The following is a 25,823-nucleotide window of genomic DNA, read 5'->3' as shown; positions in this document are numbered from 1 at the left end:
GGGCGCCACAGCAAGCTCCAAGGGAAAGCTGTTGCTGGGCATTCTCGCTCAGTCTGTTTTTCAGATCCAGGTCAGGCAGAAGCAGTTTGTTTCTATAGCTGTAAGAGAGGACACAGAGCGATGCTGTGGGATCTCCTTAGTTAGAAATTTCAGTAGACAGTGCATCCATCTGTCAAGGATGATCTGGAGCTAATGAAACCTGTCCTCGCCCCTTGGATGATTTGGATTAGATGAGTGAGGAGTCATTTTCTAAAATGAAAGAGTTAAGTGACTGTTACTTATTGTGTTGCCTTGGACCATGCGGTACGCTCCATCTGAAATGAAACACACTAATTTACTTGACAGAGTTGCACTGGATATAGCAGCATTGCTAGAGGAGTGGAAAGTTAGTACTAGAAAGACAGAGACTTTGGATTAGAAGAGAGAGCATGTAAAAGAGAATAAAGGAAGTAATTTTTCAGAGTGGAAGTGTGGCTTTAATATAAACAATGAAGAGTCAGACAAGCCAGAAAGGACTTCTGTTGTAACTCAGGCTCAGCTCTTGCACTCCATATGGCATAGCTCACCTAGTAGTTTTTGCATCAAGCCTGCGACTTTTACTTTATTTACAGTAAATCTTTAAAAAGAGAGCCCATCTGCAGGATTTGGTAATAAAAGTAATGCACAAGGAAGATGTGATTTTTGTTTCTGAATGACTTCAGTGTTCCAGGTCATAATTGCTTCTTAAGCAATTAAGGTATTTTGAATTCTAACAAAGGTACATTTCATTAAGCCATTGGAGGAAAACTGCAAGAAAACAACACTGTCAAAGTAGTAAGACTTAAAAAATGATAATTATGTCTAATGAAATAACGTGAAACACAAAACTGCTCAGCTTCACAGGTGTACATTTGCAGAAAGCCCTCTGAAATGACAGAAACTGCTGCTGAAGGACTGGCTTTCCTTTAATGTATACATTGAGATTCCATACAGAGTAAAAAATGGCAGTCTTCGAGCAGCAAAACCAAAGAAGGATGGTTGGGGTTTTTTTGGTTCCCTCATCCCCCCTGCCTTGGATACTGATTGATTTAAATACTCTCTGTGAATCAAAATGTTGCAAGTAATGCACTGTATTTCCGTATTACTTTTTTTTTCCAAAAAGTGTTTTAAGTGTGCGTTACACTGAAAGAAAAGGCCTTATTTACTATTGTTCTTTGTGAGGGTTTATTCCTTAATAACTCTGATATAGTCAGAAAAATGTTCTCTATAGCACTCAAGTGCTATAAGTAAGGAAGGAACCTTTGTTTAAAATAAGACCCACCATATTTGTTTTTCTTACAGGACCTGCTCCAGATATAGTTTCAGATAAAATCTATCAGATCAGCAAAACCTTGGAGGAATATGCCATTTGTCCTGATCTCAGAGTTGATTTATCTCGCCTAGGAAGACAAGAATTTGATCTGGAGAACAAATTCAAACCTTTCCGAGGTATCAATGTGTGTTTTTATGCATGTTACATCCATTGATTCTAAATGTTAGAATTGCTGCAGAATGATAATGCGTAATTATTTAAACACAGCTTTAATTCTTCAAAATGCCTTACTACAACTTCTCAAAATGTTAGGCAGTATAGGTAAGTCTTGCATTTTTGTCCAGAAGGAGTCAAAAGTGAAGGAAAGGGTCCAGATAATATTTAAAATACTGTAAAACTCTATGTGGCCTCAAGAACTCTTCCTCATTCCTGATGTCAGAGAATTAAAGCCAGTTTATTTTCCACCAAAATGTTATTTTTCGAGACAAAGTACATTTCGATAAATAAAGTTTTTGCTAAAAAAAAATTAAATCTTAAATAACGATTTTTTTTTCTAAATTAAAAATAACATGTTTCGCTTTTTAGGCGAACAAAAAGCAAAGAAAATTCAGCTCTAGTAATGCTTTGGAATCATATGATTGCCACAGTTTTAAATTTTCCATTATCAACTTTTTGATCTCTCCAAATTGTATTTGTTAAAATGAAAATGAGACAGTGCCCATTTCAACAGGTAGTATAAAAATAGATTAAATGTAGTCGTAATTTGTCTGAATGATTTTGTAAGGAAAAATAATTTCCCAGTCATCTCTTCCCAGAATACATCATCCTGGGACAGTAGAGCTGCCGGAGATCCCTACTGAAGCAATGTAGTTGGCTTACAAGTGCATTAATAAGTACAGTTTACACAGGTGTGCATGCAGAATGAAAGTGCAGAAAGAATGAAAATAATTTAAAAAGTATTTTGAGATACTATCTGATGTATTTGAAACTTCTTGCTCAGTTGTATGAACTAACTCCTGTGAATCAAGGCTGCAGAGGTCTTGAAGCAACTGAGAGTAAACCTGTTGCATTTGACAGGAGTTAAAATAATTTTAGACTTTAATCCTGCATGCGCTTTGTCTTAACCTGTGTGAGCAGCTCCACTGAAGCTGAGGCATTTGCTCAAATGTATAAAGCTTAGGGCCTACTTAAACATTGCTAGGAGCAGGGCATAGAAGATAAGCAGTAATGTATTTTTAGTGAATTCTTGAGATTTTCAACATATACCATAGAATTAACTAATTTTCAGATAGGTTTTACAGGTTGTTTGTCAGCCTTGAGAACCCTTTTTGTCTCTCCATTCGAGTGTATTTTCCCAATCTATTCTAAACTTCTTTCTCATGCTCAAAAAATGTCTGTGTCATTTTCGTGTTATCCTAAAGAAGAGCATTAGAGTGAGGTCAGTGTTTCTGAGGAAAATTGGCTGGTATTTTAAGTAATAATGTAACTTGTAACTAAAATATTTCAAGATACTCATTTAACCAGATAAAAAGACATTCGTATAACGTATGCTTTTTAATTTAATCAGGAAAAGTAGTGTATTCCAAGATGACGGAGAAGCATGGCTTTTGGCAGTTGTTTGGTAACTGCTTTCATTTTGACAGACTTACTTTCATTAATTCATTTTAGTTTAATGTTTTACAACCAAAAGAACTATAAAAATTGTAGCCCTCTGCCTTTATGAGTTTAGGATTCAAATTAACAAGATCTTAGCAAAAGGCGGATGTTGTATCTGAGTCTAACTTTCTTAAATCAGTGAGATATAAAATGCAAAGGTATAGTGGTACCTTTACGATAAACTGGAGACAGATATTCCACATGCCAAAAATGAGAAGAAAAAGGTGTATGTCTGTCCTGATGGAGTGGTGCTGATACTGTTGTCAGATAGAAGAAGAGAACATGTGGCTGCATCTCGGCATGGACATCTTCCATCCCCTGAGAATAAACCTGTTTAAGCTTGGAAAGTTTTTCAGTGAGGTAGTGAATGATAAATAAAGAGTTTACTTTGATATGATATACTCTTACAAATGTTTTTAGTGTAATAGGAACTGTCAACTTGTATAATCTCTCTGCAGTCCTTTAGGAGGCAAAACTAGCTATCTTCATCTTTGCAAGGCTTAAAGTTTGTTGATAGCCATGCTGAAGTCAGTGGAAGTGTTTTACTTTGCCAGTATGGGCTTCAGAGCAAGTCCGTATTGTATAGAGGTTGCACACTCTGATTTTAGTTCACATGCATGGCTAGTGGAAGTGTGCTGGAAGAGATATTTTACCATGTATGAACTGTAGTGTTCTTTTTCTACCTAATTTTTCTAGTGGAAATTGTGGATTCTGTGGATATCTACCTCAATCTCCTTCGAGGTATCTTTGACTTCAATGCGATCAGAAATTTGCTGACCGGACCTAACCAGATTAAAATAAGGATTGATGCCATGAATGGAGGTATGAACTTAAGCTGCTTTCAGGATGAAATTATAGATACACTGCAATAGTTTCCCAATGAAGGTACAGCATATAAAGGTCAGAGTTTTTCGAAAAGTTAAGGGTAGAAAGAAAGGATTTGAACATTATACTAATAACAAAAGCAATCTTAGTAAGTTGGATCCCTTATTAAGCAAAGAGATTTGTCTTTCTTGATAAAGAAGAAGTGAAGGCATATGTGTCCAATAAATTTTCTCTTTCTGCATTTGGAAGCAAGCAGGATAAGGTAATCTTGCCACAAGAGAGTGATGAATTACGTTGCAGTGTGCAGTAGTGCAGGAAATTTACAAAGCAATCTCTACTAAAAGTAGATTCTAAATGGTATGAAATTAGTTAAGACTGAATAAGTTGCACCCAAAGTCCTAAAAGAATTGGTTGAGACCTCTGTCTCACTGGAGTTAACTGTTAGTAAATTCCAGTGTACTGGGGACACGATGAAAGTGTCACAAAAGAAAGCAAGAAGACTGATTTTGTGCCAGTATTAAAAAATTATAAGCTGTGTCACTTGGAGAAACATAGATCGGTATGAGATCTGTCTTACACCACATAATGAAAAAATAAATAAGAATTTCTATAGATAATGACATGAAGGATAGAAAGGTAAGTAATGCTGTTCATTTTCTTATGGAAAACAAATTCTATCAAATAAACAAGGTTTCATTCTTTAATGGGATTACAAAATTAGACTGATAAAGGGAGCTGGATAGACTTAAAAAGCTTTTGTAAAGCGTTTTATCTAGTGCAATGTGATAGTCACTGTTCACAGGATCATAGTGGGCGTACAGTCAGTGTGAACACCCAGTTTACAGGCTGTGGCAAAAGATTATGGTGGGCATACAGTCAATGTGAACACTCAGTTTTTCCGGGCTGTGGCAAAAGGGCAAATGGTGTCGTTGAACAATGCAGAGGGAGCAATGAGGAAGACACTGCCTCCTGTCATGGACAGTGCTGGAGAGAGTGTTACTCAAGTAGTATGTAGAGCTCTGGTGTCCAGATCTATAACTGAGTGTTGAAAAATTCTACACGTGGTCAAAAAGATGAATAGTCTGTTTCAGGGTTAGAAAAACTGATGCAACACAAAAAATTTGAAGGACCGAGTTTGTTTACTTTGTTTACAAAATCACAGAGAATTGACTTTATGATTTTGTATCTTAATAGAGAAGTAGCCGTACTATAATGCATAGTAAATATACAGTAATTGTATACAAAAATATTTGTTTATGTAACAGATGTATTTTTTTTTCTGCAGAAAAATTATTTCCTGGTTGTCTCTTCCCAAAAATACCAAAAAGAATCAATAATCAGAAGTTGAGACCAGAAAAATTCAAATTGAAAAGTAGCTCACATGTTTATGGGTAACAGTGATTAAGCACGGGAGCAATCTACTAAAGACAGTTGGGGTTTGTCCTTTTCTTGGTGGCAGCAGATCAAAAGCTTTTCTGGGTGAGATGCGTTACCCAAAGCGAGTCACCAGCCACAATGTAATTGTAACTATGTGAACATCAGAAAGTGCCACACGTATACACGGACAAACTGTCTTCCAAAATTTCTTTCAGGTCTACAGCTCTTGGAATGTCCTTTTATGCCTGTAGACATGAATAGTTTAACATTGGCATAGAAAACAGTAATTTGTCAGGATTCTACTGATAAGAACCTGAATTGTTGTTTACTCTAAATTTTACAGAATTAGCATCTAAATTTTCATGAATATAAGTTTCTCACATTGTTTTACCTTGGGTTACAGTTGCTCCACTTAGCAAGATTTGGGAGTAAGGTAGGAGAGAGAGAGAGAATACGAGAGAGTGAGCAGTAATTTGTTAGTTTCTTTACCTCTGAGTGACCTGTTTATAGCTGCTTCAGGGATGCAGAGACCTCAGTCAGTTGTTAGTGTCTGTTCAGCCACCAAATGCACAAGTGTACATTTCATACACAATGAACATCACAGTTTCTCCGTAGGAGCAAATGTTTTCAGTGTGGGATTCAGCGATGCCCTGTACAGTTTGATAATGACTGCATTTCAAGGTGCATGTGTATTCAGGATCCTTTTATTTCTGGGCTGAAATGATACAAATTTGCTATTAATACGTATAAAATATTCCTTATAGATATTTAAAATGAAAAATCGTTGGTTAAAGGATAAAAGATTATATACTTTCATTCGGTGGTTAAAATTAGCATGGAAAATTCCTATCATGTCAGAATAAAAAGGATCAAGATGTTAATCTGGAATATAGGTGAAACAAAAAGCTGGTCCAAAAATGAACTTAGTTGATGTTTTGGGATACCCCACAACATTGCCTATAATAATTATGATATAAAATAGCATGAGCTGGGGTCTTAGTTGGCCATATCTTTAACAAAATAAAGATGTTATTTTGTAGTTAGTTTTGAGAAAGTTTTTTTTTTTTTTTATTACAGTAGTAACTAAAATGTGGTAAAATTATTTGGAGGACAAAGCCGTTGTAATTTTAGTATGAATTAGAAGGTTGAGGAAAGTTTATTTCCCGTTTTTATTCCCCCACTGTTTACTTTTACTGTATTCCCCCCCCACTGTTTACTTAACTTGCTAATATGTGTTAAACTTTTATTTGCATCCAGGACACACAGAATAGCATCTTATTTTTATTCTAGTGAGGAAAACCCCTCAATGTCTATGATTATTTATTTAATTAATAATGGATAAATAAAACTTGCATCTTTCACAACTCAGCAGTTACTTTTTCACTTCCACTGGTGGAGAGCTGTGTTTTTAATGCTGAATTGCCAATTGGTTATTTACTGGGGGGGACGATCATGTACTCCTCTGTGAAATAGTAGTTTGTCTTTTGTTGCTAGGACAGACGTATAGAATTGATGAAAGTATGTTTTGTATCAAGTCTTGACAGTCCTGTGAAAAATTTGCATGTCAAGCATACGCTTTTGTGATTGCATGGCAGATTTCTGTTTTTGCAGTTATGGGACCTTATGTCAGACGAATCCTGTGTGATGAATTGGGAGCTCCTGCAAATTCTGCCATAAACTGTATTCCTCTGGAGGATTTTGGTGGACAGCCTCCTGATCCCAATTTAACGTATGCAACTGCCTTGCTGGAGGCTATGAGAGGTGGAGAGTATGGATTTGGAGCTGCTTTTGATGCTGATGGAGTAAGTGTTTTGATCTGTCTGGAGATTTCGCCGTAGTTACTGTTTTGTCTGGGGTCAGATATGGGACATTAAGCATAATTTATTTGCTTTTCAGTAAGCCCTTGAAGCTGAAAGTGCTGTTACATTCAAGTGCAGATGATAGCATTTGCAACCCATAAATCAGACACATATGTTGTAATTCGTCTCTGCAGATGACTGCAAAATCGAGCAGGATTTGAATCCAGAATGAGAATTCTTTAAATATTAGACTGTTTTTATCTTGCACTGGTGTAACACTTTTCTTCTCTGTGTTGGAAAAAGCAGTATATATAGATCATACAAACTTGTCACAGTAAGTACTAACTAAGCTGTGAGTTTTGGTTAACATCATAATTTGAGGGATTTTTAGTTAATTAAAGCACTGAATCATAATCTCTAACTTGATTTTTTAGTGTCATGTTATCAGACAACTTTCTGTCCTGACAGGGTGGGAGAAAGATGAAAAGGTTCTGAAGAACAGAAGCTGTTTTCTGTTGTCAGTAAACACAAAACACCCTCCTACTCCCTGCATAGTGTGTGATGTTGGCAAAAAGTTTCTCCTACACAAGCATTCCTGGCAGGAACAGACCTACTGAAGTAGCATGTAGGAGGCTGAAGCTACTACAGACTGATGTGGAACTTTGATTTGCGAGGCTGGAGGGAGTGGTGGAGTGGCAGTGAGATTAGAAACCTGCCAGGATGATGCCAATAAATTATTGTGCCCAAAGAGAAATGCGAGTAAACCCAAATCCTGTTCTTTTTCTTTTTTTTTTCCCTATTTACAGTGGATCTAATGAAAGAAATTACCACTCCCCAGAACATAGGATTTAAGATACTTTTTTGAATTTCTTGTCTTCTTCAGGACCGCTACATGATCCTTGGCCAAAATGGTTTCTTTGTTAATGCATCAGATTCATTGGCTATAATTGCTGCCAATCTGTCTTGCATTCCATACTTCTGTCAGATGGGTGTCCGAGGATTTGGTAGGAGCATGCCCACCAGCACAGCCCTGGACAAGTAAGATGAAACATTTATTTGTATCACCTTGGTCATTGCATTAGTTGTTTCCCTATTTTGTACTCCTTAGCATTTGCAAAGTTGGGAAGTATTTTGATAAGAGCTTCTAATTTTCAAAATCTTTATGTGCTTCATTGTTTTAATTCATTTCAATGATATTTTCAACCTATCTAGACTAATTTTACCAGCCTTTACTTGGATGAAAATAATGTAAGTCAGCCTGGAAAATAGAGAAATATGTTAAATCTTTTCAAGAGTACAAACAGTTGACTGGTAATTCCTTTTCAAAATAACTTCACACTCTTTCGTAGTAAATAATGGTTTACAATCTAATCTAGCAGCCCTTCTGATGAAAGTCATGGGATTTTAAAACAGATGAAGTGCTAATTCAGTACTAAACAAGCGTTTAGAAAAGCCCCCCAAAACTGCCCTCTTATTTTAACCAGTTGAAACGTATCACCTATTATGAAACAAAACGTCCCAGAAGGGACTGCAAGAAGTTGCTAAAACCATTCCCAGTTCCAAGGTAGGTTAAAAGTATACCTAAGCTATTTCTAACAAATCCAATCTGCTCTTAAAAGATTTGCTGAATGTGCATCCTGTGTTAGCAACTGAATTTTGAACAAGTCTCAGCCAGGTCTAAATGTTCCATACTCAGCCAGGTCTAAATGTGCCGTAAATATCGGCATAAGAGGCTTAAGCTAAATGTTACTGCCTTATATATTCTGTGTGGAAAGAGCATTCAGTGGGACAACTGTGCCTCAGTGTTGATCTGATTGCATGTCTTTGCTAACACAAAAATGATCTTCTGCCCCTATGGAATGCGTCTAATCAGGAAACAGTGATTTTAAAGTGAAATGTGGCTTATGTGAAAGATTGATGGCTTTTTGAAAAGCAAGGATATTAGGGTGCTTTCCTATTCAGGAAATTTCGAAAAGTAACTAAATTCGGACCTAGCAGCTTCCCCTAATGCTTGACAGAGTCTTCAGGGAAATATTCCTTACTTGTAGGTGAATGGTCTAGTTGAAGGAAATACTGTTAGGTCAGGATTTGCTGTATTTTGTTTGTTCTGTTTAGAGATCCAAAAATCTCATTGTTTAAGTGAAAGCTACTATTATATTGAAATACAATATAAAATAAATAGAGGTTCATTTTGGGTATAAAACCCAGGATATTTGCATTCCTGTAAGACTTGAAGAAACAGCGACATTTAAATATGTTGATCTGTCTTCTTTCGTTGAAGTTGGGTAAATATGTCAGAAAGTATGAATGTATTGAAGTCCCTTTCAATAACACTGTGACTATTTGAATAATGTTTACTTGACCTTCTGGAGCACAGATCGTCATGGTGATTACTGCCTTATTTAGTTCTGTGGAGGTAAGTCTGATTGTTAAATAAAACTGAGCAGTTGATAAAGATGGAAGGATGTAAATATTTTCCCAGCCATTCTTTCAAATACGTATTATTATGAAGTTTGCTGTCTGTATCCAGGGCACTTGATTTTTTTTCCTTTCATTTTGTGGTTATCTTTGTTTCCTGGGAGATTTAAAAGTTACATGTATTCAAAGTTGCTCAGTTTTGTTTTGTGGCTCATTTACACACATGACAATCTTAAATACCTGAATTTTGATTTTCTATAAAAGTGCCATAATGTTGCCCAGAGATTCTCATGCTTTGGTGGCCAAAATTTTATACCTTAAACAGTGCCAGTGCTGAACTCACTCGTTGAAGAGCCCAGCTTAGGCCTGAAATCACATTCAGTAGTTCATCTTAAGCAAGTCACTTTTCCTGCATATTGGCTAGCTATATGGACTGAAACACAGTAAGGAGTACAATGGACAACTTCCTCAGTGGTTCACTGCATGAATTATTGAGCCATCGTGTCTTCCAGGATTCCCACTGAAGCCCAGCTTAAGGAACTGCTGAATAGTGATTTTAATGAAGTGAGTAGAAAGTTTTGAGTGAAATGTTACAGATTGTCATCTGATGTTAGCTGTAATCTATGCTGTTTGCATAACTTTCCAAAGCTGCTTGGCTTTTGCTTTCTTTGCGACTGTTAACTGTTTGTATTTATACGATGCTAAAGATTTTGTTTGAAGCTTCTAAAATGAAGATCAAAATATACATCCAAGTATTTATGGTCTGTTGACCTTGGCTGGCTGGCTACCAGACACCCACCCAGCTGCGCTCTCACTCCCCATCCTCAACAGCTCAGGGGGAGGAAATAGGGTGAAAGAGCTCATAAGTTGAGATAAAGCCAGGGAGATCACTTGCCAACTACAGTCATAGGCAAAAGACTCGACTTGAGAAAAATTAATTTAATTTATTGCCAATTAAAACAAATTTGGATAGTGAGAAACAGAAAACCTAGAAATTAAACCAGCATTTTCCCCTCAGCCCTTTTTTCCCAGGCTCGGCTTCACTCCTTCATTCTTCTTCTACCTCCTCCACCCTGGGCGGTGCAGAAGGGTGGGGAATGGGGTAGGGGACAGTCCATAACAGTTCCTCTCTGCTGCTACTTCTTCCTCACACTGTTCCCCTGCTCCAGCGTGGGCTGTCCTCATGTGCTGCAGTCTTTCAGGAAAACATTTTGTTTCGTATGGGCTCTCTATCAGCTGCTGTTCCTGTCGGGAAATACCTGTCTGCTTCACTGTGGTCCTCTCCATGGGCTGCAGGGTAATATGTGCTCCAGCACCTGGAGCAGCTCTTCCTCCCCCTTCTTCTTTTCTGACCTTGGTGTTCACAGGCTGTTTCCTCCTCAGTCCTCACTGCTGGGCAGCTGTTTGCCCTTTTGAAGTATGTTTTCCCAGAGGGGCCACCAGCGTGGATGCTGGGCTCAGCTGTGCCCTGTGGTGAGTCTGCTAGAGCTGAGTGGAACTGGTTGTGTCCAGTATGGGGCAGCCCTGGCCTCTTCTTGCAGAGGCCACCCTGCAGCCTCTCCGCTCGCAAACCCTGCCGCATACACCCAGTGCAGCATCTAAAACAAATCCCTAAAATAAACATTTCTCTGGTATCTAGGCTGTCTTTTACTCACATTAGCGTTTATTCCATTTGAAATAGTAGATGCATAGCAGACCTTCTTCTGTACAAAGATTAAGTGGTAAGTTTTGTTCTTATTCATACCAGTCTACATCCATGGGTTTCTTAGACATGTCCTACTTACCTTGCTAGATTCAAAGTATGACGGCTTGAGTTAGTCATAATTTGGCCTTTACTGCATGTGCAGTACCATTCAGTTCCATGGGAATGGTTGTTTAAAAAGACTTTGAAAAGTCTTTTTTGTTACTGAGTCAGAAGAAATAAATAAAGGAAAAGGACTTTCAGGCCAACTATTATCTACGTTATGAATAGTATGGACAAGAATAAGAACACCACTTGGTTAACAAGGGAGGGAAAGCACACTTAATAAACAGAGTACTGAAATAAAGATTTCTACTGTGCTGTTGAATGCTGATATTCCTTATTTTCTGTATTTTGTTGTTCTAACATTAGAAATAGAGAAAAGGACATGACATTTGTGATAGTAGGTGCAGTAGGATAGCAAAAGTGGTGCCTAGGAAAAGAAACTTATGTTCTACTTGTTAGTCTTCCTGAAAAAGTTAGGAAATTCTAACTTCAAGCACATCTAACTAGGATTTAATAATACAGTCACTACTCCTTAAAATATTAAAATGCTTGGAAATCTTTTCCCAGTGGATGTTACCAGGGTAGGGAAACAGAGATAATGATGGTCAAAAAGGTCTTGTATGTGAACATCCCTTGTTTTTTTTTCATGAGAGAAAGATGGATTCTGCTAGAAATACTTTGTTGTGTTCAATGGTGTCATTGCAATGTCTCTGGGATAACACTTCTTCAGTTGTCAGAGCCTTGCTATTGTCAGAAAGGTATTATTTGATTTGTGTCTACAAAATGAATCTTGTTATTTTAGGCTACCCAAGTGTCTCTTTTGGTCCACTTCTGGACTTTGTTATTAAGAGTAGCTCTCATGTAAGGGAATTGGATCGATCCTTTTCACTTGGCTGCTGTCTTCTGAGGTCATAGGCCTCTCTCCTGAAGTCTATGCAGAGAGCAAATGAAAACCACCTCTTCTTATGATATGTCCACATTGTGTGTCCACAGTTTAGCCTAAATCATTGTACTAAAGCTTTTCCTTAGCCATAAGAAAAATAATCATACATAGCAGATGAAAGAAAAGATTTAGAAAATATGATGCTTTGTTCACTTGTGTGCATGATGATGTGTTGTTTAATAGTTTTTCACAGTGCGTTAGTAAACTTAAACAGGAAGAAACAATAATCCAGAGGACTCTGAATGTTGCTTGGGAATACAGCATTAACAAATGGAGCAGTGGATAACAAGAGAATTCACTCAAGATATTTAACATTTACATGTGTTTGCTTGAAGTGACTGCTGGAATATACTCCTATGTACTGTAGGGACAACGTAACACTCGACAGGAAACATCTGCTTTAGTATGCTCCAACATCAACAGGATTGTGGCAGTATGTCTCCAAACTTCAGTTCTCTGGCGATATGTACCCTTAGGTTGGTATTCTTTTTCTTGTGAGGAATGCGAAGCTGTGTACCCTGTTCAACAAACTATTCTTTTTTCATATCCTTGTATTCTGATTTATCTGATATCTGCATAACAGGAAAGGAAATGAAAAACTGAGGTGTTAGCTAATGGTCTACAAAATGGGAATCACAAGAGTGAGTAAAAATTGTTTCTGTAGGAATTACAAAGCTGGGTGGGTGTGGAAAATAGCAGTGAAGTTGGTATGGGAAAAGAGGGTGGTTGAGAGAATACTATTGTGGCTGGCGTTGTCTGGTACCTTGTACATTGTTCACAAGCCCTGGTCCTCATGGGGGATTTTAACCACCCTGATATCAGTTGGAATAACAACACGGCGGGGAAAAAGCAATCCAGGGGATTCCTGGCATGCATTAACGATAGCTTCCTTATCCAAGTGATAGAGGAACCAACGAGGAGAGGTGCCATGTTAGACCTCGTTCTCGTCAATAGGGAAGGGCTGGTAGGTAATGTTGAACTCATGGGTAGCCTTGGCTGCAGTGACCATGAGATGGTGGAGTTTGAGATCCTAAGGGCAGCTAAGAGCGGGAAGCTCAGGAAGCTTGAAACCCTCGATTTCAGAAGAGCTGGCTTTCGCTGCTTCAGGAACCTCCTTGGTAGTGTGCCATGGGAGGACTGGAGAGACTGGGAGCCCAAGATTGCTGGTTGACTTTCAAGGATCATCTCCAAGTTCAAAGGCATTGCATCCCTAAAAGGAAAAAATCAGGCAAAACCACCAGGAGACCTATATGGATAAACAAAGAACTCCTGGCTAAAATCAAATACAAAAGGGGATTGCACAAAGCATGGAAGCAGGGACTGGTAACCTGGGATGATTACAAGGAAGTTGCTTGTGTACTCAGAGACCAGGTTAGAAAAGCTAAGGCCCTGACAGAGTCAAATCTGGCCAGCGATATTAGAAATAACAGAAAAGGATTTTATAAGTGTGTGAGAGAAAAAAGAAAAACGAGAGAGAATGTGGGGCCCCTCCGGAAAGATACAGATGACCTGGTTGCTGAGGACATGGAGAAGGCTGAAATTTTCAACAACTTTTTTGCCTCGGTCTTCACTGGCAACCACTCGAACCACACCACCCAAATCGCAGAGGATATTGGCTGTGTCTGGGAGAGTGAAGAACCACCCAGGGTAGGAGTAGATCAGGTCTGGGAACACCTAGAGAACCTGAAGGTGCACAAGTCCATGGGACCTGATGAGATACATCCACGAGTCCTGAAGGAACTGGCGGCTGAAGTTGCTAGGCCACTAGCCATCATATTTGAGAGGTCCTGGCAGTCTGGTGAGGTTCCTACAGACTGGAAAAGGGCAAACATAACCCTCATCTTTAAAAAAGGGACCAAGGACAACCCGGGAAACTACAGACCAGGCAGCCTTACCTCTGTGCCACGTAAAATCATGGAGCAGATTTTCCTGGTAGCTGTACTAAGGCACATAAAAAATAGCCAAGTGGTTAGTGACAGCCAACATGGCTTCACTAGGGGCAAGTCGTGCCTGACTAATTTAGTGGCCTTCTACGACAAAGCTACAGCGCTGGCTGACGTGGATAAAGCAACAGATGTCGTTTTCCTGGACTTGTGCAAGGCGTTTGACACTGTCCCACATGACATCCTTGTCTCTAAAATGGAGAGACATGGATTTGACAGATGGACCACTCGGTGGATAAAGAACTGGCTGGATGGTCGCACTCAAAGAGTTGTGGTCAATGGTGCGATGTCTACATGGAGACCAGTGTCAAGCGGTGTTTCTCAGGTGTCTGTTCTGGGTCCAGTGCTGTTCAACATCTTTGTCAGTGACATGGATGATGGCATTGAGTGCACCCTCAGTAAGTTTGCTGATGACACCAAGTTGTATGGTGCCGTGGACTCACTTGAGGGAAGAAATGCCATCCAGAGGGACCTTGATAGGCTTGAGAATTGGGCCGTGCTAACTGCATGAGCTTCAACAAGTCAAAATGCAAGGTCCTTCACCTGGGTCGGGCCAATTCTAGGCACAAATACAAACTAGGCACAGAGTGGATTGAGAGTAGCCCTGAAGAGAAGGATTTGGGGGTGTTTATAGATGAGAAGCTCAACATGAGCCGGCAGTGCGCTCATGCGGCCCAGAAGGCGAACTGCATCCTGGGATGTATCCAGAGAAGCATGGTCAGCAGGTCAAGAGAGGTAATTCTCCCCCTTTACTCTGCTCTTCTGAGACCCCACCTCGAATAGTGCGTCCAGTTCTGGTGTCCCCACCATAAGAGAGACATAGATTTGTTGGAGCGTGTTCAGAGGAGGGCCACAAAGATAATCCAGGGGCTGGAGCACCTCTGCTATGAGGACAGGTTGTGGGAGCTGGGATTGTATAGCCTTGAAAAGAGAAGACTTCGGGGGGACCTAATAGCTGCCTTCCAATACTTGAAGGGAACCTACAGGAAGGCTGGGGAGGGACTTCAAGAGTGTCCACTGATAGGACAAGGGAAGATGGGTTTAAGTTGAAGGAGAACAGATTTAGATTAGATCTTAGGAAGAAATTCTTCAGTACGAGGGTGGTAAGACTTTGGAATAAATTGCCCAGAGAAGTTGTGGATGCCCCCTCCCTGGAGGTGTTCAAGGCCAGGTTGGACGGAGCCTTGAGTAGCCTGATCTAGATGAGAGGCGTCCCTGCCCATGACAGGGAGGTTGGATTAGATGATCTCTGAGGTCCCTTCCAGCCTATGCCATTCTATGATTCTATGATTCTACAGCCACATCACTTGAACTGCGTTTAGATGCTGGATTATACTTGCCCTGAGCAATGCTAAGCACCTTACCATGCAGCACCCTGCCACTTTGTATCTGGTAGCCCATCTTTTAATGCAACTTTGACACATCAGTGATCTGTCTGCTGATTGTCCATTCACTATCTGGTCAGATAGACACAGGTTTAAAGGGTGCCTGCAGCGATGGCGACCTTACTGACTTGTTTAAAGAAGTGTCTTCATGCCCTTTACGTGAAGGGCAGAGATGCGATAAGCTCTAGCAAGCTGTCTTGGATGCAGGAAGGAGGCAGACCCTGGCAGCAAGAAACTCTTAAATTCATGGTTCTGGTTTAGAGTGGGGTCCGTTTGGTCTGAAGCACATCAAGCAGCTTTGCTTAAATGGCTCTGTATGTATGCTTGTCTCTTTAGGACAGGGGCCCCAAACGTTATAAGCAGCAATGAATGAGACAAAGACAGGATGAAAAATGTTAATTCAGCTGTCTTCTTACAGTTATTTTGCCCACCTACCTGGCAAAGTTTGCCCAGTTATGTCAAGGGCTGGATTTATGCTTCCTCGTTATTATCAGGTGAGTTGCTCTCTCTTACTGCTTAGAGAGGAGCAGCACTGCTCCAGGAGTTTTTACCTCATTGTGAGAATTAGGAAACAAAGAAAGAATTGACTGTTTGGTAGGAATTGCCCAAGAAGAGGTCCTCTCTTCGTTCTCAGCTTGGGTCAGTTTGCTTTTGCCTCTCACTCCTACCTGGAAGCGCTAGAGAAGTAAATTATCTCCACTAAAAAATAATGAACATTTGTCTTTGCCATTTAAAACACGGTTATAATAGAAGGAAACCACAAGGGCATAATGAAGCTTGAATAATGAATGGGCTGGTGCCTACTGTGTTATGTCAAAGTCAAGCTATGCACAAAAATGATACAGGTTGATGGGAAGGTGAAAAAAGAAGGGCTGATCATTCCTGTGCAAGTGGTTCCTAGGGCCTGATGCCAGCAAGGACAGTGCTGTTAGGAGTCAATGGTCTAAACTCAGGTCTCAGTCAGGGAATGCAGACCCAAGGAGACCTTCTTCTCTCTTGAAACGCTGGACTCTTCCTATACGTTTTTGTTGAGGGGTGTGTTGTCCAGCTCAAGTGCTTCTGCTGCTTGTTCCTATAGGAACAAGCTTAGTCTTTCCTCTGTAAACACTGAAAAATGTTTTCAGATGAATTAATGGACAGGATCTTTTATTGCTGTTTAGCAAGCAGTAGCAGTTAAAGAAACATATACTTTGGGCTGTGGAGAAGAGCACACCACATTTCTCTTGTGCCATTGTGATTACTTCCTTGAATTCTTAAATTACAAATGCTGCATGGATTTGCATTTGAAATCTGTCGTTTGTTGTGAATCTGTAGTTTATTGCATCTTTGCAACCATCGGCTTTTTTTCTGTACTATTGGTCATCTGTTTTGATGCAGAAGTTTGTGCCAGAAGCAGGATGGGTGCTGTGCCTTTCTTTCTTGTCATGCATGTCCTTTACTGTGAAGTTGTAAGAGATTCTTCCGGCATAAAGACGTCTCCAAGTTATAAATACATCTTTCCACATGGTTGATACTGCATTCTCTGTGACTGTGATTTGTTCAAGTTATGCCAGTCGTGACCTCGCTCTTTTTATCTTCCTTCAGTAGGATAAGTCAGTCTCACTTTGTCTTATCTGGAATAGGCTTGCTGTGGATTTTTTAAGACACCTCTGTCAAACTGAGTCCATGTCATACACTAACAGTTTTTAAATTAGATGGAGCAGAAGGACAAATTCTGTTCTGGAATGCTGCAGGTCAACTGCATAAAACCTTCATGAATATAATTTAACATGTTTGAAGCATAATGCAAAGTTGTTGAGTGCCGCGGTGGGAAATCTGTTCAGGATTTGTAACTTTTTAAATAGCATTGCAATATTAAAAATAGCCGTATATGTCCTCTGTATACTTGTGTATCTGGTAAAGAGTGGTAGTTTTTCTGTATCAGCTTTCAAATACATTATGCAGCTAAATGGTTTATTTACACAGATATGACATGTTTGAAAAGATTTGTGGAGAAAACAACAACTGTCATTACAAGGTATTAATGTTCTTTCATTAGCTGTGCCTCTTAGTTTTATTTCTACGATATGCTTGTAATCTAGCTGATAGCCTTTCATTTCAGAATGTTTTTTAAGCAGTAGAGATGATTTATCGTTGCAGATATTTTGAAGGATACCTTTAAGGAGCTTTCTTTGTCTTCTTTGTATTTTCTTTGATACTGGATTTGGTATGCTTTAGTATAGTGTGCTGTATTTGACTGTTGCAAGCCCACCATATTCTTGGCTGTACAGTGTTTCATTATCCTAGGCTGGACTGATGAACACATGCTGCCCACTGCAGTGGGGTAAGTGTTTATTCTTAACACTTTTTAGAACAGCAGCAGTCAGACTCTCAAGATACTTTCTCAGCCAAACGTGAGAATGAGCCTCTCTCAATGTATTGCATAATTTTAAACTTTCCAGGAGAGAATGAGTTGATACTGCATCTTACGTTCTTCAGTGGGTGCATTTCATTGCTCGTGAAGAAACGGACAGAAGACATGTCGGTGTCCTATGAAATATCTAAAAGTCTATGTTGTCCTTTATGGATGAATGGCAAGAGGGCCTAGGCAGTCCCGTGACTTACCTCCATTTACAGGGCACACAACTTAGTTTTTGCGTCTGAGAGGGATTCGCTGGCCAGTCCTGAGCCCGAAGGCAACTGACTTGTATTAAGAATGGCAGGCTGCAGAGCAGCCTTACACAAAATACAGCTCTTACTCTTGTTGATAGTTATTTGCATTCTGGTCTGTGCCTGGAGTGGACAGCTAGAGATGCTTCGCCTAAAATGAGCAGGTTCATCGGTTGTACAATGTGCAGCTTTCAGGACTGAGTTCGAAAGGTGTATTAAAGGCAAGCTTCATTTAAAAGGAAAAGAGGAGTTGAAAATTATGTAGTCCTCTGTTTCCAGCTTCAGCTTTGGCTGTAAGAGAGGTCAGTTTGTCCACCGAAGTCAGAGATAGCAAGATTTGGTGCTTGGTAGAACATAAATATATTCTGTAAACTTGATTGACGGTTGTTAAGAAATGTGTTTGTTTGCAGTTCTCATAAAAAGACAGACTTTTGTTTGGGCTTAATATGCCGGGTATGAAAAACTACCTGAGAAAACTTTTTTGCAAAACATTCTGAGCAGGCCCTGCACTGTGCATCAGACAGATGTTGGGTAACAGAAAGTCCAAAGTTTTCTTAGTGCTGTGTCTGTCTTATATCTCAAAAAGTATACAGCTATGAAGAAACAACAGGAATTCCTACAAATGTCCAGATAAAAAAGTCCAAAACCTTTTTAATTAACACAATCTGAGGAAGTTTACAGCAAGTCAGTTACAGAAGACTTTGTGACTACTAAAAGACAGTTTAAAGTAAAGGCCCTTTTTCTTTCAAGGGCTTATGCAGTCTTACTTTGTGCTTCAACCTAGAAAGGCTCGCGCGTGGGTTAGTGTGTCTGAACATGTTTTGCCTGTGCAGGACAGCACAGCTGGTGTCAGCCGAAGAGCAACCTCTGCCATCAAAGGATTTTTCCATAAATGAGTGACCTTTATGGAGAAGGCTTCCTGCTGATTTCAAAGAAAACCTTTCTGGCACAGAGTTTCAAAACAGTGTGTTTAAAATTCTACTTCTTATGTGTATTAAAGTATAATCTTCTGCTAAGTTACTTAGATTGTTTACAAATTAAGAAGATAAGAAATTGTTTACATTCTGGATGTTTTGAAGAAGATGGCTGTAAGATTGTGACAGAGCCAGGGTACTTAACATTATTTGAAGAAGTTTGAGAGTCTCATTAGAGCAGATCTTACTTTAAGTCATAGTCACTTGTGTGGTCAGGTTGATTTTGGAGAAGAAGAAACATTGTCTTCTGTTTCCTTTTGTGGGGAAATGAAAGAGGCCTAAGATCTTTTCAACCTCAACCATTCTGTGATTCTGTAGTAACAGTCTATTTCTATGGTATATTATAGTTTCTTCTTCCTTTTCAATTTTGTCTGTTTCTGTGAACACTATCAAAAAGTTGTAAAACTGCTTGCTTCCTTTCCCTTCCTAGCCAAGTATCACAATCACACAGTGCACTTAATAATTCTAACTCTCTAAAATCCAGAGCAGTGCGCAAGAGAGAAAAAGCAGAACTAGTATAAGGAAGGACATCCAAATCTAAACAGCATCATTAGAGAGCTGCTAGAATAAATCACGTCTCACCAACCTGATTACCCGGCTGATAAAATGGTTGAATCTGTTGATGAGGTTAGGGCAGCAGATGTCATTTACTTCCATTTTAGGAAGGCTTTTGACACTCTGTACCATGCTATTGTATCCAAGTCAGGACTTTATGATTTGGATAGGTGGACAACTAGATAGGTAAAAATATGGTTTGATGGTCAGGCTCAAGGGCCATTGGTGAGTGAGCTGATAAAAAGTGGAGTACTGCAGGGGTCTGTTCTGTATCCTCTCCTGTTTAGCATCTTTAGCAGTGATCAGGAGGAGGGGACGGAGGGCACTAACCAAGTTTGGAGATGACACCAAACTCAAGGGGTACCTGTTGGTATGCTGGAGGGCAGAGCTGCCACTGAGGAGAACCTGGACAGCTGATAGGGGTGAATGGAGAAGAACCTGATGAAATTCAGCAAGGACAAACCGTGAGTCCTGCCCCTAAAAAGGCAAGCCCTACAGTGATGCAGGCTGGGGATAGAGGGGCTGAGGAGCAGCTCTGCAGAGACGGCCTGGGACCCTGAAAGGCAGTGAGCTGGGCAAGGGCCAGTTGTGTGCCCTGGAATCAGAGAAGGCCAGCAGCATCCTGGGCTGTGTGAGTAAGAACATGACCCAGAGAGTGAGGGAAGTGATTATTCTGTGCTCAGCACTTGTGAAACCGCTTCCAGATGCCATCTCTGGTTTGGGGATCATCACTATAGCAAAGACGTCAGTAAACTGGAGTGAGTTAAGTATAGGATCACCAACACAGATGCGGGCTGGAGCACAGGCCGTATCAGGAGAGGCTGGGGAGCCGGGTTTGTGCAGCCTGGAGAGGGATGGCTTTGATGGAACCTAACAGTAGCCACCTGTACCTGCAGAGAAGCTGTTAAGAAGATGGAGCCAAGCACTTCACAGCTATGCACGACTGGAGGAAAAGAGGCAATGATAATAATTTGAAACAAGGAAGTTGTTCAGTGTCAACCTGGATAAAGCCATGAGCAACCTCATCTTATCTCATAGCTGACCCTGCTTTGGTCGGGAGGTTGGACTAGACACCTCCCACAGTCACTTTCAGTCTGAATTATTTTGTAATGCTGTGGCCCTATGAAGACACCTTTGCTGGCAAGTCCTTATGCTACCAAGACTGTTGAGCCTGCTTGCATTCTTGCAGTCTTGTAGTTGCCATGATTAACAGCAAGGTGATATATAGAAAATCTTGATGTTGCCTTAAATTACTTACTTTTTAATTTTTTTCTAAACCAATTACCCAACTGGAGAAACTGCACTGTTTTTTTCCTGATCATTTTCTAAGCTATCCTGCTGACTCTGCATGAGAGAATGGATGTAGTATTACAGTACTTGGGAGGCGAAGAAGAGGCTGTGAATACAAGCAGTAACACTGATATGTACCTAAAGCTGTTGTTTCTCTGTTATTCAGACAATTCAGAGTACTGAACCCTCAATTTGAATCGCTGTCAATACAGAGTTTTGTACCACATGTTGTGGTTATATTCACATCTGTTTTGCATCTTTGTCAATGAGTGTAGGCACAGTGCCTTTCTAACCAGCTGACCTCATTGTAGTGAGCCTAAAAAAGCTAAAGATTATGGGCCACGTGTACTCCTGAGTTAATGGAGGGTTTTTTCCCTGTGCTTCATTCATAGGATTATTGCATTTCCTTCCCAGTCATTAGTGGTGACATTACTGAGGCTCACCCCTGTAAGTATCTGCAGAAGGATGTAAGGAAAATACCTCTCCCTTTTCTACATTTATTACATCTCTTCTCTTTTCTGATACAATAAAATCTCCCTGATAGTTTCTATAGAATAAGAGAACTTAGAAAACATTTCCCCCTTGCCTTCATAGACCATTTTTATTGCCGGAAAACTCACAAGTTTTGTATGCAACAGTGCCTGTGCAGAACTCGAGACTGGAACAGAAAATGCCCCTGTTCAAGGATGGGGAGGTGTGGAAGCTTTGAGTGTTGGTTGTTTGATGTTAAAGCTTGGTTTTTTTTTCCCCATAGTATGCATGTGTTACAGACTCTTCTGACAGTTCATGATTGCACTAAATATGAAGTTTTCGCCGAATCCTTAGTGTGACAAAGTCCACTACTGAAATTAATTTGTGTCATATTGTGCTCAGATGTGCCTTATATTGGTAGGTGAATTTCGTTTTCCAGGGACAGGCTTGTGTTAAACAACCCGAGTCTTTTTGTTTGTTTCTGTTCTTTCCATATATTGAGAAGATTGTCTTCTGACCTGCCTTATTCAGAAGCCATTAACAAGGCAAGCTGTTAATACAGCATACTACAGTGTAGCAATGAAGCTGTTTTTCTGGATGTATATACCAAAAAACCTGCCTTTGCTCGTGGAGCTCGACTAGTCACAGGCCATGCTGTTGGGAATGGGGAAGACACAGACTGTGTAATACCGTCAGCTGCAGTCATGAAAAAAGTGGACAGTGTCTTCCTAGGACAAGGCATAATCTTTCTGCTGCTGAGCCATGGCAGAATTTGGAGGCTAAAATAAGCTTGGAATCTTTAAAGGAACTGCATTTGTTATGTAAGAGCTCACTGAAAATGCTAGAAGTCATCTTATCTGATTGCCATCTATTCCCTTTGCCCTTTAATTTACTGACAAGAAGGAGTTAACTTAATCTATAGGCATAAGAATGCTGAAATAGTAATGGAAAGTGGTTTTTGTGTCTCAACCAGGAAGAGCATGAATAACCTTAGGGAGTACTGCAGTACATCTGGAGAGCATGGCCACATGCTTGCCACATGGCTGGACTTTTCTTCATTAGTATTATGAACTCTGCAATCAAACCTCAGATTCTGTGTGGATCTACAGTACGTATGTGTACGTTTGTCAGTAGAACAGGCTCCCCAGGAAAGTGGTCATGGCACCAGGCGTGTCAGTGTTCGAGGAGTGTCTGGACGTTGCTCTTAGTCATTTGGTTTATTTTTAGGTAGTCCTGTGAGGAGCTGGGAGTTGGACTTGATGATTTGTATGGGTCCCTTCCAACCTAAGATATTCTGTAATTCTAATTTCACCTCACAGGGACTCTGATCACTGTGCCAGCTGTTTTTATTATGCGAAAGATGAAATTCTGCTGGAGTATGTTGCTGCCAAAGCACATCTCTCCCTCATAGTATACTCGTAGAAACACTTGTGTTTGCTACTTGTCTTTAGCAAAGCAGCTTTTGTCTCTTGCTTTTTCCTTACTTTTAGCACAGCCATATCTAGGTACTGTATGTCAACAGCTGTTTCTAGTCATTCTGTTAGAGCTTGTGTGAAGGGGACAATGAAGTTTTCACGGGGGGGGGAGTCACAGGCTCTCTGTCCTGAGGGTTATACTTCCTTTGGGAGTTGACTCTTAAACATTTACAAAAGAGGGTGCGAAGTTATGCATTTTGGATTTGAATCTTGAACTGGTGACTAAAGCAACATGAGAACAGCATTTGGTGTGGAACATTATGATGAGTACACCTGTTAACATCCCACATACTGAAGAAAACAAACCCATAATAAGAAAGAGTTACACAGACTGCATCTTGTGTAAAGCTTTCCACTACATTTGTAACCAAGAGAAACAGTTGAAAACAACATTAGTTACTGTAATACTTTTTGTTAAAGTTTTCAAACTCATGAGTTTGAGTTCCTGGAAATGTACAGTTCAAAGGCAGTGATGGCATTTTCATGAACTTGCATATGATACAGGGGGTTTGTGTGTGTTACTTATATTGAAGAGAAGAAGACTAATTTCCTGTATATAAAGCTTGTGACTGTAATGCATAAACAGTTTTTTTACCCTAGCTGACTTGGCTGGAAGACCAGTCAGAATTTTCATGTTTTCGTCACTCATATCAGTTATCTCACTCCTTTGAGTTTCTGAGAGGAAGTATGGGCTTTGTTGTTGATGAAGCTCATTAGGGTTTTGCTGTCCAAGTAGCATTTATTACTGCTAAAACAGCTCCATGAGGTTGTCAAAATGTTACATTGGGACTAAGCCACAGCCTGTAAATTTCCTTTAAAGATTGTTCTTTTTTGTTTGTTTTGTTGGTAGTATGGATCTCAGGTGAGGTATGTGTAGGACTATAGAACCATAGGAACATGTGCTCTGTCTGTGTGTGCTCTAGGTTTTTATTTCCGTTTCTAACTACCACAGTTCAGCAGTATCTTCCTGGTACTCCAGTATGTCCTTTTATTGAAATGTCATAAACATTACTAATTATGATAGGTAATCTAGGTTAAGAGACATCTGTAATCAGTGTAATTCATATTGTTTATGGGATTTTCAGTGCCCTGGCTGCTGTTTGCTCCTTGATCCCATTTTCTTCCAAGTTTTTCACATTTCCTTTTAACTTTTACTGTGTATGTTCCATCTAGGAAGAGTGAGAGAGCAACTCCATGCTTTCAATATTTTCTACCACTGAACACCACTACAAATACTGTGGCAAATTTTGCTTCCCCCTCTGTCTGAGATTGGCAGAACCCTATCTATGGATAGGCTCCCAAGTGGCAGGCTAAAGATACCACTCCCTATCACTTTTTTCACAGTAACTCCCGTTGTTCCTCTGACCAGGAGACTCACAGCATGCTGTAGATCTCCTGTAAGTATGCTAGAGAGCCTCCTTACTTCATGCCAATGTTCAGGCATTACAGATTGTTTGACTGTCCTGCAGAATCTTTCAGTGATTCCAGAGAGGAACCATAATACTGATACAGCAAGTGTCTCTATACTGCTGGGTTGTGTTAGGAAATTAGCTTAGTCGTAGATCTATTTGTAAATTGGAGAATTAAGTTCTTTAGCAGCTGCTCCTGACTGGCTGATCACTCACTGCTAGGGAGTCTGCTGGATAGTTTTACCTCTGCAGTCATCCAGTGTCGTATTGTTCTCAATATCTTTCTTCTCATGGGAAGATTGCCTTCTCAGGGAAGACTGGGCATGATGCGATCGTAAGGATAGCTCCTTTATGGGCCATACAGCACTGGTTGTCAGCCCTTGTGCGCTGGTCCACACCAGCTCTTGGTTCTTGAGTCTTCCAGAATCAAGAGATAATTCTATGCCCCTCCTGGTTACCTGAATCTTGCTTAGACAGTTCTACAGAAACACAAGAAACTGAGGTCTAAAAATCATATGAGTCCGTATGTTCTTAGAAGGCCTGCTGCGATCTGATAGATCTGTTAAGGTTACTGCCTCTTGTTCAAATGAGTCAGCTCCTCATCAGGTACACCAAAAGCTCTCTTAGCTTCTTTTTGTCAGAAGTCTGTACAAACATGGTTTGTTTTGCTCTTTCTCCCATCATGTAGAAAAGCTTAGGAGGCCTGATTCGTGCTTGGCTTTGCCAATTCTAGGATCTTACTGATGTGGTTACCAGTCTGTGAGCTGCGTGCTCCTCATCCAGTTTAAATCTGACTTTACTCCTTTGCGAAAATTGTCTTTGTGGTGGGTATCACTCAGCCAGCATAGTTAGAGAGTGAATTTAGATTCTCGTAAGTCACTGGAATGAAATATTGATAGGAGGTCATGCTGAGTTTGCTGTAATAATGTTTAACTGCAGCTTAAACTAACCCATCAAACCTTTCCTTTTCTATTGGTACAGCCACCATCAAATGCAGGATGGATTAAGCTTTGCATGTCATATGTTTTCAGAGCACTTTGTTGTTTGTCCCAGATAAGTCAATTCTGTTTCGTAGGAAAGAGTTGTGGAAAGCCTGGCAATATCTTTCTGGAAATTTTTCAAATGGATCATTCAGCACATTAAAAGTTTGCTAATGAATGTGTGAGAGTCTTGGCAACACTTTAGCATGCCTAAGAGTATTCCAATGCCTGAGATAAAACGGGCAAGGAGTCTACCAGACTTCCTCCTGTGCCTGTTGCTCATGCTCCAATTTAAGGATTGCTGTTTTACACACTCCTTATTTAACCATCTATGTTCAGAATCTTTTAAACATCACGCTGTGACTTGGGAGACTGCTGGAAAGCCACCATAAGTGAGCTGAATCCATATGGGCAGAGACTCAGAGAAGAAAATAACTTCTTAATATTCAGTACCTGTTTATTCTAGAAGGTGTTCTTCCCTCATAGGGATCTGAAAGAGTGGCCTTCCTCCTGTGAGCTTTGAAGTTACAGTTCATTTGCTAGTGGTGACTGATACCTGGTCAAGTTAATCTGTTTCATGGGCCTTGAATACAAGGTTAAATAAAGTCATATAATGGACAGAATTTTCCTGTTGGT

General features: G+C 40.0%; 1 protein-coding gene across 1 annotated transcript in view; it reads left to right on the top strand.

Annotated features, from left to right (window-relative positions):
* Nucleotides 1-25,823, top strand: part of PGM5 (phosphoglucomutase 5) — a 76,282-nt gene that overhangs the window by 8,370 nt on the left and 42,089 nt on the right. Inside the window, exons 3-6 of the mRNA XM_086629422.1 lie at nt 1,321-1,467; nt 3,644-3,769; nt 6,761-6,951; nt 7,832-7,986. Of these exons, the coding sequence (XP_086485548.1) occupies nt 1,321-1,467; nt 3,644-3,769; nt 6,761-6,951; nt 7,832-7,986 (619 nt within the window). The remainder of the gene's footprint in view (nt 1-1,320; nt 1,468-3,643; nt 3,770-6,760; nt 6,952-7,831; nt 7,987-25,823) is intronic.

Source organism: Tauraco erythrolophus, chromosome Z (assembly GCF_009769465.1).
Source record: "Tauraco erythrolophus isolate bTauEry1 chromosome Z, bTauEry1.pri, whole genome shotgun sequence".
Lineage (NCBI taxonomy): Eukaryota > Metazoa > Chordata > Aves > Musophagiformes > Musophagidae > Tauraco > Tauraco erythrolophus.
The sequence above is the reverse complement of the archived record's forward strand: the minus strand, read 5'-3'. Positions and strand labels throughout refer to the sequence as shown.